We start from the raw sequence: 14,757 nt of genomic DNA on the forward strand, positions 1-14,757 counted from the left end.
TGAGGTAACGAAGTCTTCGAGATAATGGAAGGTGTTTGGTGTTGCTATTGTTGTTTTCATGTTTTTTTTTTCTTCCTATGAGATTGCGGGGACGAAAATTCTGTTACCTACTGCGTTTACCGCGTTCTTTATTTCTTTTACGATGAATATATGAAGTTCATATATTTTGAACTGCGGTTATAGATACGTATGATGCACGATCCTCGCAGTAGAGAGCGCTATTTATGCAATAGCGAAAATCAGACCTGAAAAAAATCAGGCCTGTACGGGATTCGAACCACTGACCTCTGCGATACTAGTGCAGTGCTCTACCAATTGAGCTAACAAGCCAACTGGGATCGTCACAGGTTTATTACAACTCAACTTAACGGCCTGCTCCCAGTTGGCTTGTTAGCTCAATTGGTAGAGCGCTGCACTAGTATCGCAGAGGTCAGTAGTTCGAATCCCGTACAGGCCTGATTTTTTTTTAGGTCTGATTTTCGCTATTGCATAAATAGCGCTCTCTACTGCGAGGATCGTGCATCATACGTATTTGTTTCTTATTTCGCCCGCGCTTGTGGTGAAGACTGACGACCCAATAAAGTTCTGTTTTTCATACTGTGCTAGTTGAAGAGATTTACCACTTTTAACCCTTCGTATTTGAAAATATCCTACTACATATTTATCTCTTCACTTGTTACTTCAGGTGCTGAGTTACGCGAAATACAGAAACAAATAAACCATCTGGAAAACTCGCACGATCCTCAAGAGGTACGCGGACTAGATGCGATACTTCTCCTTACTGTCTGTCATGTATTTCGTACATTTTCAGTCCTCGGAATGTATTGTCAATTTTAGAGCTTTGTGTCTTTTCACGTGCTTGCTTTTCCCTGTGCTGATATTGAAACCAGAAAGAACTTATCAAGCATGGCTTTTGAGAGTGAAGACTCACATTGAAGGAACGGGTCAGCAAACTCAGAGTTTCTTCTTACAACATTTTTCATCGCCTGTTTATTGAAACCCAGCTATTATACTTCTCTTTGTTGCAGGTTGCAGACTTCCTTGCCAAGCGCCGAGATAATATGTTCTTGGAGTTCGATATTTCCATCAGCCATTCAGTGCGTGACACTTTCCTATCTACTGGGAACGAAGCTGCTTACAAGGTTAGCGGTCAGCATATCTGCAAAAAAAAAAAAAAGAGGATTTAGAGAAGCGAAGAATCAAAGCATTCTCAAGGCGTGATCAGAACATTTCCACATGTTCGCATCGCGAGGAGCCAAGTAAAACTCGAAGTAAATGCATGTGTACGAAGCCAGCCTCGAGGGCTGTATACCGCGGGTGGAAAAATTCACGATTGGTGTGTGTCTTGCATCTGATTGGCTGAGATAGCGACGCGCGGTTTTTGGACCAATCACTCAGCGCGATAAAAGAAATGATATATCTCCGGATTACTTTCGACTCAGGTTGAGAATTGCTCAATGACCTTTTGGTGAGCCAATAACTTGGTAGATGGCTTGCAATATTGCCCTTGCTTTCCCTAAGTTTCTAGTGGTGTGTTTGTTTACTATCGGAAGATCATTTGATGGTTGTCTAACTCTTTCCAGTCTCTCACAAAGCCCTTAACGTGAAATCCATTTGAGTTCCTATTGTCTTCTTGTCACAACCTCCTTCCCAGGGCTTTTCCCTTTTTGAATATTTAAAAAGGGAAAAGCCCTGGGAACGAGGTTGTTCTTGTCATAGTTTTCCTTGGTCCGATACACCGTTGCCAAAACGTTGGATTTGAATTTTCGGTTTGTTTGTTTATTTTGTAACAGTGTGTTTTTGACATTTAATCGAAATGAGCACTCCATGTGACTTTAGACAGTATTTGTTTGACTTCAAACAACTTAAAACTACGCTACCACCATGATTTTCCCTTTCTTTGCCTCTCAGAGCATAACGGATAACATGGAATTTGCTCTTCAGAACCTCAGTAATCTCTCCAGGTTTGATGTAATATTCATCTTTCTCCTCAAACCGATTTTGATTTGAGGTTTAAAACTAAAGAAAAAAATGAGGCTAAATGAAATGGAGGCCACGTTAAAACCGAGCCGGACAGCGGTTTCACCACTAAGATGTAAGGGGCCGGGGATGCTTTGCAGAGGCATTGCCACGTGCTTTCCCTCGGTTTCCTTTATTTCCCTCCCACTTGCCTAATTTTTGGGAAATTATCCATTTCACATACTGGTTTGTTAGTGTGTTGAGTTGAGAGGAGTCTGGAGGTACGTTATGGCCCAGTTACTATGGTGACTTCCTAATTGGTGAAGAGATTGGGCCTCCCTCTGTCGTTATCCTTATAGCACCACCCACTACAAAATTTCTTGTGCTGAAGATCGACTATATTTTTTACTCTGCCCTTTTTTTCCCATAGACCTTGTATCTATAATGCTCAGATCTCTTTGCCTGAGTCCTTTGAAGCAAAAGAACCTATGGCGAGAAGTCTTTATCCTTGGAGAACCTTCCTAGAAAGGTAAGAGATGCATTGCACAAAAGTTTATAGTTTTAAAAATCACTTTGTTGAGATTCTCTCGGAAAAGGATTGAAAAGAATGGATATTTGCTGCTTGAGGAGCCTAATTCTTTAATTTAATCTTTGCGGTTCAATGAAAGATGCAGGATTATTTACCACGCCTTGATACAAATAAACAAATCTTAGGTCTCGGGAAGAAAAAATGGAAACGAAGTTAAGGTGTTTATTGTAATGTTCGCTAGGAACTATGGGATAGATTCTAAGAGAAATACCATCCTGGCGTCCACATGTTTCAACTGTTGATTAAAATCGTTGCGTATCAGACACATCTTACTCTCAAATTCGTAGTCAAATATACATACAGTTTACTTTTCACATTAAAAATACCTTTGTCAATCCATATGTTACGGACGTGGAAGATAGAGTTCGCGACAAGGATCGAACCGGGACCTTCCCATTAACCGTAGAATGTTCTGACAAAGGGCAAACGCTCGGAGAGTGAGCTTTAAAAATATTTTACGGTGGCCAGTTTACATTATCAACTCGGTTGATAAAACAAAATTATCTTGTATTACCCCCACCAATGCAACACCACAGTTTCTCTAGAAACTTACCCCGTTTGTTCTTGGCGAGGTTGGCTGTTATGATCAAGTACCGATGCAATACCAGAATGATATTGAGAGTTGAAAGTCAAGCAGAGCCATCCGTCCAGTATCAAATTGTAAGACATTTTATTTCAGGTACGGTCCTTTTCCAATGATGTACTGGCAGTGGGATCTCATTGGGGAGAACATGCAGTTGTGTTTGGCTGGATTGCGTGATGTGGATAGGTTAGTTGTCAGTTGTAAGTTGTAAATGCCGATTGACTCTGGGAGTTTATGCTTTATTTCCTATAAAATGTAGTATTTTGGAAAGAACTGTTTCAGTAATTCCTGGAAGTCATCCTTTTAGGATTTTTGGTCATGATATTGTCCATGAATTTCTTTTGCGTCAGCAGTTTGAAGCTGCTAGCCCTAAATAAAAGAAATTGTGAATAAGAATTTCCCAAAATACCATGTTCTATGCCTCGTTATATTAATTTATCTAAATCGCCCATTTTATTAGTAAATCATGAATATTCGAAAGTGATGCAGAGCTTTGTTCCCGTGATATAAAGAGCTCAAGAAACCCATTATCTTCCTCTTTGCTCAGGGCTCAACACTAACTTTTCAACTTACAAGCCAAGTGACTAGAGACAATTTAGATGTCCCAACAATCTCAGTTTGTTTACAGGCCAAACTGGCTGGTGAAACTCGAAAACCACTAACCAAAACCGAATTTCTACTAGTCTGTGGCTAGTTGGGTACTGTTAGTGTCGAGCCCTGGTTATGGAACGTTACCTCTTCCAAATTCACTAAGATCATTAAAAATACAGTCGCTGTTTGGCTGTAAGAATAATAGTATATTAATAATGGGTGTTCTGCGACGCAGACATGTCGTGAATGGTGAAATCCTTGGGGTATCCCTACTTCTGGAAGATGTCCTCCAAAATGGCCTTCCCGAATTATTTTCACAACAACCAGACGACTCGGCAGCCTCCGGTTCCACAGGGCAGCGTTCCCGACCGAGCACGAGCACTTCCCGAAGACCTCCGAGCCGTCATGGCGACAAGCAGGACAGCAATGAAGATGAAGGAGGTGAAACCTCTGTTCCTGTGGAAACTGGTCCCTACGGAGACATCCCCAAGGGAGCGGTATCGTTTAGTACCAATCCGCAAGTGGCTGTCAAACTGATAAATTTCTTTCTGTTGGTGTGTTCCCGTTTGGAACTTCTTAAAACTGACTGGGGATGTAGAAAGCTTGGAGTCAACGAAATATCAACTTCTAGGCTCTACAGAACCATGTGGTAAGCCATCTATACCATGGATGATTCCCTTCATTAACAACGTGTTTCACATTAGCTGGTCTCAGTGCGTTTTGGCCGTTCAGTTGAAAAATGGGCTTCCACGTATAATTTCATGTTTAACTGCTATGCTTAGCCGGTACAACGGCAGTAGACTTGAAAAATGTTGTATTTGGTGTTGCTCAGCCATGTTACCAACCAAATTTGATTTATTGTTTTCTTTCAGCAAAGTGTACAAGATCGAAATCCTGCAGCCAGTTTACCAACAAGTTGCTGTTAGAATGGGCCAGGTATGATTAAAAAATAATAATTCTCAAATACAAGTATTAGCCCCAACGAAAGAAGGAAAGTGTTATTGTATATTAACACAAATGAGTGCAGTTTTTGTCTTTCTTTGTATTAATTTGTTACCTCAACCTTCCACAGGGCCAAGAGTACGCCGCCCTAGGTGCGCTGGTGAACGACGATGAACCCCTGTCCTCTCCTCCTGGAGCAACAGAAATGGAGCTGAAAGTCAAACAGGTCTGTCCTGATTTTTGCTGGAATCGATTCAGAGTGCCTCAAACCTACAGAGTGAAATATGTATGCCCAAAATTTCTTGTTAGGGTATCGAAAAGAACAATGGTAGACCGTTCACCGCAATTATTGGGTTCCAAGAAGGATTTTTCTTTCTCTTTTGCAGCTCATTCGATTACTGGAGAACTTAGAGTGCACCATGATTTATGACGTTATTAGGAGGATTTCCCGTGAGCACACGCTGGTCGTGTCTGAGAGAGGAAGAGATGATGCAACACTGCCCACTGATCTGTGGAAGAGACCGGTAAGAAAAAAATTCCCTGTCTTCACCACTAGTCTTGGGTAAGAATATATTTCACGCTCCTTTTTTAGCTGTTACTGGTTTGGTTGTGGTTAATGTTGTCAGCAGGGAGCTTAAGAAACGACGACGGCGACGCCATAGACAACTTCGGTTAAAATATGAACCTATATTTTTTTTTACGAATCTCGCAGTACTCTAAAGTCATTCGGCTTTTCACTGTCAAAGCTATCTCCAAACTGAATATGGAACACATTGTTAATTTAGAAATAGAAATCTAAAATATTAGCCGTCGTTGTTCACGTTCTCTAGACAACGCAAAGTTTGGACATTTCACATTGTTGTTTTGCAGAGGACGCGAAGAAATTTACAAAGATTTATAACGCACGTGCACAGCCATTGTTCTGCTCATTAAACCTCTTGTTTAGTGGTGTTCTCTTTGCCGTTACAGTCGTGATTTTCTTGAACTTTATAATATGTTAGGAAAACGGTAAAGCTGACGAGAAAGTGCACCAAATGGTGGCTTATTGCCAACTTTTTTCTGTTATATCATGTGACAGGTCATGAAAGAAAACTGCACCATCGCTAAGCCTCATCTGGTGGAGAATTTCATCCAGGATCTAATGTCCGAGAATACGGAGAAGGACGACAATGTTTCCTTTACAAGGGTATGAAGTTTTCTCTTTTTTTGTTTTTTGAGTGTCTAGTCAATGTCCCGGCCGGGACATTGTGTTGTGTTCTTAGGCAAGACACTTTACTCTCACAGTGCCTCTCTCCACCCAGGTGTATAAATGGGTACCGGCAATTTAATGCTGAGGGTAACCCTGCGATGGACTAGCATCCCATCCAGGGGGGAGTAGAAATACTCCTAGTCGCTTCATGCTACAGTAACCGGAGTTAAGCACCGGCCTAATGGGCCACTAGGCTCGTAAACAGACTTTACTTAGTCACTTTAGTTCATTAGGAGAGGTGTTGACGTATTCATGGTATTGATACGGGAGTGCTGGACTTCCTACCTCTACCTTACTATGAGAGGACCTCTCTATAAGGATATTTTAAAACCCTTTACACTCTTAACATCAGTATTCATACATTTCCTGGGGTACTGACAAGAAGAATTTGTTTAATTATCAAGCGCTTCTTCTGTTGGTGACCACTTCCGGCGTTTATTCTTGTTGTCTTCATGTTTGATTCAGGGGTGACTTTGTGGGCAGAAATTAGTTGCTAGTCACTGTTAGAAGTAAAACGATGTAGGGTTAGTTTCCCTCCACTTTCTTTCCCACTGTAATCTCATAGTTTTGTCCCTTCTCTCGGAGAGAGGGAAACTGCTTCTGGGTAATTGTGGTTCTGATGGTGATATGTAAAATTGTGTCCTCCCGCACGTTTTCTCATGCTTCCCCTTTTTAAACTCGCTTCGTTTCTTTGAAACTACAACACATTTTTGAAAGTGGTGAAAATAAAAAATTCAGTCCCGTATGGGCTTTGAACCCATGATCTCTGCGATACCGGTGCAGTGCTCTACCAACTGAGCTAACAAGCCAACTGGGTGTTGGTCATTAGGTTCGTTCTTATTAAACCCATTCACTACTGCGAGAATCGCTTCCGTACATATCTTAAAACCGCAGTACGCATATATGATTTTCCTATATTCAAATTCATTGATTCTACAACATGTTTTTATGAGTTGAGTCACTTGGTTTCTTTATTTCTGTATTTATTTTTTTAATTCGATTAAGTCAATTTTCTAAACGCTTCTTTCGGATTTTGTCTAATACTTGCTTATTATCTCTTTGTTCATGTACCTTGCTGTTAAGGATCATTTGGACAAGTGCCTATTAAAGCTAGCGTCTGAGACAATGCTGAGAGAAAGGAACTGTTTCGAGAGGTAACATTATAGGCTTACAGCAAAACCGATGACAAAATGGAGGATTTGACTCTGCTAAATTCAAAATTCGAGTCCAGTCTCCTAGCTAAAGCAAGTGACCTGCCCCTTTATTTACCTGGAAGAGGCCTCTATGATGCGATGTTGATTTTGTTTGTTCTCATGCTCTTTAAACAGGAAGACGTAGACTGTAATCAACTGTTTGAAAGATCTGATTAGCTGTGGTAAATCAGACAGAAAACAAGTAGATTTGGAAAGTTTGTTCATGTACAGTACAGGTTAGAAGGGAGTCATTTTAGATTAGAGTTCGGTAGTTGTCAGTTTTACATCATGTACTTTACAATGTAGAAAGACAGAAGTAGAAAATTTGGTAGTATGATAGATGAAACGTTAACAGTAAAATTTCAAAGATAGGTTTGCGAAATAAAAATGAAAAATTTCTTAATAGGTAGGGTAATAACTTTGTTAAAGACCTAAATCTCTTATCTTAAGATGGTTCGCCAAAGTTTAAGGAAAATGTTTCAGTGTAGTCGTCGCTGAGGTAACAGCGTAGTTGCCCATAGGTTTCCTATTTTTGTGCAGATTTTTTTAGCGATACAGTCAATTCCTGGCACTGAGTATTCTGTAAGGAAACTTCATGACTCGAAAAAGTTATAACGAATGCACTCTTCAGTTGAGTGTCAAAACTACTCCAAAATGACATTGTTTGTTCTTCACTTCGCTCTGTGAGTGGTCAAGAAACTGAAACCAGTGGTGACTTTTTGTGCGTCACTCTCGTTTTCCTGACCTGGATATGCATGGGTTCTCTTTGCGTTGTTTTGTCTTGTAAGAAAGACGTTGTGATTGGCCTGCATTCGGTTTTACGGGACACTTATTGGAAAGTGCATTGTTTAATGTCGTAGCAATTAACAATCGTTGGTATATATCTATTTGGACTAACTTTCCGCTTTGCTTATTCCAGCTACGCCATGTATTATGAGAACCTCCTCCGTCACCAGCACCAGTTACTGTACATGAAAGAGCAGGTATGATGGCAATGAGTTTCCATTCGCTTTACCAGTTGCTTATCTAGTTTATGATTTCAAAAGAAGAATTTTTTTACATTAAAGATAGTTCAACCCACAGAGAAGTGATCAGAATCAATACATCTGGCGCGAAGATATCCAAAAACAATCGATGATGTGTACCATAGCAATTATGCTTTTACGTCACGACTTCATTTATTTCTGTTTAATTCTTCTTGGGTAGACCTATCGACAAGTAACCCTTAAATATCAAAAAAGCATTCATGTGCCCCAACAGATATTGACTTCAATTTTGCAAGGCAGCTCAATTAGCGTCTAACCAACAAGTTCCATTTGCAAGAGCATCGTAGCGCGCGATCTGGAATCTGAAGGTCTGCGATTCGATTACTCATGGCAACTCAGATTTTTTTCTTCGCCCTGCACTCTTAAGAAGACAAATGAAAATCGTTCTGTAAGTTCCAATTTAACTTGTAAATGAGGTGCCAGCTCAAAATTAATGAGACTAGTGGACTGCGGTGATAAGACATATGGTCTCTTACCAAGTAGTATATTAGGGGAAATGTCTTTGAATAATATGAATTTCGTTTCACTCGGTGCAGGAGATTAAGCAGCATCAAGACACAATAGAAGCTAACAGTTCTGCTACCATCGTAGATGTTCACTGTCAGTTAGCAGATCGAAGCCATGAACAACTGCTTGGTATGTATCCTCGGGAAACAAGTGGTATCCTCGGAACTTTGCCGGACTTTTGAAACACTCCGATTCTTGGAGTCGAGGCCTTCGATGTGAGGATGAAGAAATACAGTCTAAATTTCGTATCATAAATTATTATATTCGTAAATTATGGCACCCTTCAGACGGCAGTGTATCTGGAAATACGTGGACAAGGAGCAGTTTGGGCTTGCCAAAAGAACTTGCCTTTCAAATTCGCAAAATAAAATTGCATTTTAGCCAATAATTTGTTGGTTTTTTTTTTCCTCTATGGTTTCGTGCTCGTTTGTTATTTTCAAAAGTATGGTTCCATTTTTGTTCTTTTTATATTTCTCTAATCAGAAATCACTGCTCTGCGAGCGAAGATTGCAGAGATGAGAGAGTCCCTGATGAATCAGGTAAGAAAATACTTTTCTTCCTCAGATAGTTAGTATCGTCTCACTTATTTGTCTCTCTTCATACGTTTTAGGAAAAGGAACTCCGAGAACGAATCAAGAGCGATTTTGCTTTTCTAGTTCAGGAACTGTTTTCAAACTGCTTTTCGATGAAAAACAGTTTCGAAGAATTCAGGTAAGACAGTCATAGCCCTATTGTTGGGTTGCGCTATTCGAAATCAATTCTGTTGGAAGAATTCATTTTGTTCAATTCTCACTTTGCAAGCTAAGTGACCTAACCCATGAAGGACTTCACTCCTGCGTTACGTAACAAACCGATTCGTAGGTGGTGGAGAGGGGAAAGGCAACGGGTGAAGCTCTCGCTAAAACTACGAAAATCAGGGGGGAGGTGACAAAGGCCCCCCTCAGCTACAATTGATTAATTCGTGAAAATGAAAACTAAGAAAATCAGAAATTTGATCGTTGTAAAGAAATCTCGTCTCGATTAGCTAAGATTTTGACAACTATATCCCTCCTTTTCCAAACACGGACTTCTGTGTTTGGTATGTCATATATGATATAATTCTCGTTTCACTCCTACCAGATTATTTCTACACGATGATGTTCATGAGGGACTGAATGACGTGCGTCGTAAAGCCGTGGAAGACATGAAAAAACTCAGAGAGAAGTCTGGAACATTAAAAGGTCTTGTTTGGCTCTAAGACTTTTTGTTTCTGACGCAAACACAACAGATTCTCTTTCGCTTAAATTTCGTTTTCCTCAAACCCGATATCCAATCCAAGCTCCAAGGCGTGGATCTGAGTCCTTGTTTCATTTTACCCAAGATATTTCGAACATCATTGAGCAATTTTGATTATTATGCTTCTTTTAATTATTATACTCCTACAAGGTTCGAGACTCAATTAATATCATAAAAGAAGCCCACCTGTACTCGCTGCTTCAAAATCCGCGTGCATTGGCGGTAGGTTGAAGATTCGAGTCTCAGATCGAACAATTAATTAGCATCGAAGAATACACATGTAAGTAACGTGCCACCTTTGTGGTGGCAGTGACATCTGTATCATAGAATAGGAATCTCTTGTTTTACTCCAGGGTGAGGTGGGGGAATGATAGCAGATATGTCTTAAAAGGCGTGTATATACTTATGGCTGATTTCACTCAGTATTGACCCTAAATATCCCTGATATGGAGCATATATCAGTAGAGATGCATAAGTAACATTTTGTCTTTATACCTCTACAGAGGAAAGCGAAGCTGCGTCTAAACAAGTTTTAGCCAAATCAGAACAAATCAGAAAATTTCAAGAAGAGAACAAATACCTTGGACAACTGGTGAGTACAAATGCACTTTTTTTTCCTTTTTTCCCGTTTATTTCCCATGTAAAAGGATCCTTATAACATATTAGCATGTAATAACCGTCAATTACAACAAATAAGAGAAAAACGTAGAGCACTTATACTCCATTCAGGTAAGGAGATGTTGGATAGTAGAGGTTCTCTTTTTTCAGGAATTTCTATGAATCTATTTTTCTGTTGTATGTTTTAATGCACGAGTTTTCTTCAAATCTGAAGCAGTTTGTGTAGTAGAAAGGTACTGAATTTGTTCTTGTCACTGGTGTTTTTTTTCCCAGTTTCTAAAGATAAAGACTATGAACAACTGGAAGCGGACCCGTCTCTTTATCCGGTATCACGACTCGGTAAGATCAACAAATTGACAGTAGTTTAGTAGTGGTCTGTACTTTTACTTGTTGACAATGATGTTCGTCATCATAGTTGCTCAAAGAGGCGACCAAAGAACTGATGTTTGAAAAAACGCGAAACTGCCTTTAGGGGTACCGGAGAACTTTCAAGTTTATAAAATGCCGGGGGATGAATCTTCCATCAAATCAAAAACCCACGTAATGCTATTCGCCATACCCATCAGCTTGGTTGTGTTGGTTACCTTGCATAAAATACCTTGACTTTGGTTTTGGGTTTTTCTACTCTTCGCTGAAAATTGCTCTTTGGGACTGATTTTGACAGTTTTTATTTTATTACACGTTTCTTTGTTTGTTTTAAAGGTTGAGAGTTTACGAGATGAGGCTGACAAAGCTAAACGAGAGTGCTTAGGAGTTAAAAAGATTGCGGAAGAGAAAGAAGTGCTATTTAAACAAGAACAAGCAGCACTGAGAAAGGTCATTAATCTAATACAAAAGGGTTTCTGTCCATTGTGACACTGTCAGCAGTTACTTTTAAAATCACACGTATAGATTTTACCTTTTTTCAAGTGAATTATGTTTAGATTCAAGAGGTGACTGAATAAATCAAACAGCATTCGTATGTAGCAGAAACCGGAGTTAAGCACCGGCCTAATGGGCCACTAGGCTCGTAAACAGACTTTACCTTTTATTCGTATGTAGCACTCTAAATATGGTGGCTATCCTTTTTAGTGGCACGTGGAACTTTTAAACTTTGAGCGTGTTTATGTGAGGGATTTTGGCGTCAGTTCCCGTCCCCAACGGTAGTAATAAATTAATAATGAATAAATATCTTCAGCCAGGAGACAACCTCACCCTTTGTTGGTTTTCAGTCTAATCGTGAGTACGGAGTCTCCGGGTCAAAAGTGGATCAAACTCTAAAGGCGAATTTAAAGATGAACAAGACCTTCCTTTTTGAGTCTTCTGGCAGGCTACTCCTATTATTACTTCTATTTACATAATAATTGTCAATATCATCATCATCTTTTACAGGCTCTTTCAGAGGTGGAGCGAGAGTGCCAGAAACTGCGTAAAAAGCTACAATACGAGGTAGGAAATTTCAAGAACTTGCTTGAATGATTGTTTTGGTTTTCGCGCAGATAGCGCCAACAAAGAAAAGGAAAGGACTTCGGCTTGATGGATTGCTATCAAGAATAGTCTCATCAACTGCGAGTCGTTCTCATAGTTCAAATAGCTCTGCTATTTGTGGGTAGTGCGTCATTATGCTAAGTGTCATGTCATGTCTGATTACAATAAATGAACAAATATTAAATAATAAATAAAAAGATAATAGTAAATCACCAAATTCGCTTCACTTATTTACGAAATACGAAGCTGGTGGCAGCGTGAAGAAAGAATTAGGAATTATACCGTGGGAACTAAAGAGTGAAGAGTACTAAATGGTCACAGTTAGCTGCGTTAATTAAGTGATTGAAGTCTCGAAGAAAACAGACAAATATTCTTAAGCCTTTGAACCCACAGGAGTGACTCGCCTTTAATTTCTCCTTACAACATCACCCTTGAATCACAAGGGTGATGTTGTCAGGGGCTGAAATGCAGACACTAGCGTGGTTTGACTTGGCGTAGTTTTAACTAGGATGATTTTGAAGTGTTTGGGTGTTTCGTGTTTTCAGCAAAAGACCAAGCTACAGAAGATGCATGCTCAGATGCAAGAAGCTCACAGTATGAGACAACTGGAGCTGGCCAAGTCTACAAACATCGATAAACTAGTGAGTGGATTAATGATCTAGGTTTTTTTTTCGTCAGCATACAAAGTGATTTCATCATGAAAAATGATACTAACATAAAAGCTTTGAAATAGAATTAGAAAGATGGTGAGTTTTGATCTCGTTCTTGCACTAGCCTGCGTGGAGGTCCTCATTGTAAACGCTTTTCTGCCCGCGAAAAGATTAGAGACGAGTCGGGATGAGGTTTTCCGGGGGTCTGGCACTAATAATGAGATCCCTTGCGGACCTTCCGTCTACTCACGTTGCTAAAAGACTCAAACTTTCCCGCGGATGAGCGTGCTGAAGCGATGATATTCCATTCAAGCACAGATTGAAAGTTATTAAAAATTTTTCTTTTTTTCATAACATCTATTTGGACTTGAAACGATTTTCATGCAAGCAGTTCAGGAAATTGATTGTAATTGCTCTGTCTGCTTCTAGATTGCAGATCTGGAGGAGAAAGAACTACAGCTTCGTCTTCTTACGCGTAAGTTGTCCTTTAATGTCCTTTGATCGATTTATATCTTTTCATTTTATTTCGCTCCATTTCTCTTGATTTCTTTTCAATTTTAAGACTTAATGAATGTCATCTGATTCTCTTTTTTTACATAGAAAACTTGGATAGAGATCAACGAAGAAATCTTTTCGCGCAAGAGCAATCCAAGAAGGTATTTTGAATCTGAATTTCCCCTTACCCACTCCTTCCCCTCCCCCCCTTTCTTTTCGTTCTTTGTACCGGACGCAGTACGAGCGAACAAAAGAGAAGAAGCTGCAATCCACAGGAAGAATCCTGGAATAAACGATGCGATAAAGAAACACTCCCACTCTTTTTCTATCTCCCAATTTTCCCCTCGTTTTCTACCTCTGACTTTTATTCCACTTTCTTAGGCCCTAAAACAAATGATGCAGCAACTGGATCATGAACGAAACTTGAAACTCGACGCTTTTGAACGCGTGGAAGATCTTCAGAGACAGGTTCATCGCTTTTTTTTTCTTATTTTCTTCAGATAACATAGCATTTCAAAGACTTTCTGCTGTACACTAGTTGATTTTGTGCTCCTCTTCATATTTCTATTTTTTCTTTTAAGATTTATGAATACGAGCAACATCTGACCAGCGGTCTATCAAGGCCAGGCTCTGGAGCAGGTATGGTTTATGGCATGCACACAAAAAACATACGAGTTAAAAAGAAGTCCGTGATGCCAAGATTGTTGCTATTTTGACGTGCAAGATTACTCTCCGTAAGAATCGCTAGTCCCCGCATTCTAAGTTGAATTGACTAAATGGTCAGTTTTAAATACAAATTTACTATAATTGTAAACTGGTTTGAAGCACTTGCTCTGGATTTTATCCGTATCCTTGAAGGAGGTTAGAAGCCGCCAGAGAATAAAATGATCATGCCAGGAGTGAATCTTCTGCGCTTCGATATCCGGATTTCAATGAGACTCTGGCAAATAGGGAACATGGCAAAAAAAGGAGGGAGAGGGGGGGGGAAATAACTTAGATAGATTCAGTCCTAGTTGATTCTCACTGTGGAAACGGGATAATCACCGTAATGTGGCAACGTCAGCCACTTAGCCCGAGGGCAAAACAAAAGGACAAGTGTGACAAAATGAAAAAGTCTCAGCGCTGACGTTCTAGTAACTGCACAAGAATCATGAGACGAATTTTTATTCTGGTCACTCTTCACAGGCTCGAGATCCGCATCTCGCACAGACAAACGCCCCTTGTCCTCTTACCGGAACGTGCCGGACTCTTACGCCGCGTCTCCATTGTTCGTTCCATCTTCCCGTCTATCTAAGCCTGTCAATGTAGTGCAGCCAGTAGCTGGAGGAGGTTTTTGGCCACCCCCTGTTGTTTTTCCACAGAGACAAGCCACCACACCAGACCCTGGTGAGACATATTTACTCTAGCAATAGGTTTGCTTGATATTTTCTTTGACATGTTTGAGAGGGTGGGAACAACACTTTTCACTCGATAGTTTACAAAGATATGTCTTGTGATTTCATCGAATGAATAGCATCTAATTCACATTTTTCTTGATTTTCCAGTGAGTGGTTCATATTCACCGCCTCCCAAAATTCAAAGGCCAAAAACTGT

At 40.0% G+C, this 14,757-nt stretch overlaps 2 protein-coding genes across 2 annotated transcripts in view; one reads left to right on the forward strand and one right to left on the reverse strand.

Annotated features, from left to right (window-relative positions):
- Positions 1 to 14,757, reverse strand: part of LOC111333738 (endoribonuclease LACTB2) — a 149,127-nt gene that overhangs the window by 18,035 nt on the left and 116,335 nt on the right. The window lies entirely within an intron of this gene.
- Positions 1 to 14,757, forward strand: part of LOC148737979 (coiled-coil domain-containing protein 162-like) — a 28,845-nt gene that overhangs the window by 12,512 nt on the left and 1,576 nt on the right. The window contains 27 exon segments of the mRNA XM_088747857.1: positions 686 to 750; positions 1,029 to 1,142; positions 1,912 to 1,964; positions 2,390 to 2,488; positions 3,228 to 3,317; positions 3,958 to 4,371; positions 4,595 to 4,658; positions 4,795 to 4,890; positions 5,051 to 5,188; positions 5,743 to 5,850; positions 6,997 to 7,067; positions 8,026 to 8,089; positions 8,689 to 8,788; positions 9,143 to 9,198; positions 9,270 to 9,370; positions 9,779 to 9,879; positions 10,438 to 10,526; positions 10,826 to 10,891; positions 11,255 to 11,368; positions 11,924 to 11,980; positions 12,565 to 12,660; positions 13,099 to 13,144; positions 13,270 to 13,325; positions 13,546 to 13,632; positions 13,746 to 13,803; positions 14,350 to 14,550; positions 14,709 to 14,755. Coding sequence (XP_088603983.1) covers positions 686 to 750; positions 1,029 to 1,142; positions 1,912 to 1,964; positions 2,390 to 2,488; positions 3,228 to 3,317; positions 3,958 to 4,371; positions 4,595 to 4,658; positions 4,795 to 4,890; positions 5,051 to 5,188; positions 5,743 to 5,850; positions 6,997 to 7,067; positions 8,026 to 8,089; positions 8,689 to 8,788; positions 9,143 to 9,198; positions 9,270 to 9,370; positions 9,779 to 9,879; positions 10,438 to 10,526; positions 10,826 to 10,891; positions 11,255 to 11,368; positions 11,924 to 11,980; positions 12,565 to 12,660; positions 13,099 to 13,144; positions 13,270 to 13,325; positions 13,546 to 13,632; positions 13,746 to 13,803; positions 14,350 to 14,550; positions 14,709 to 14,755 — 2,651 coding nt within the window.

This window comes from Stylophora pistillata, chromosome 2 (assembly GCF_964205215.1).
Source record: "Stylophora pistillata chromosome 2, jaStyPist1.2, whole genome shotgun sequence".
In the NCBI taxonomy this organism is placed as follows: domain Eukaryota; kingdom Metazoa; phylum Cnidaria; class Anthozoa; order Scleractinia; family Pocilloporidae; genus Stylophora; species Stylophora pistillata.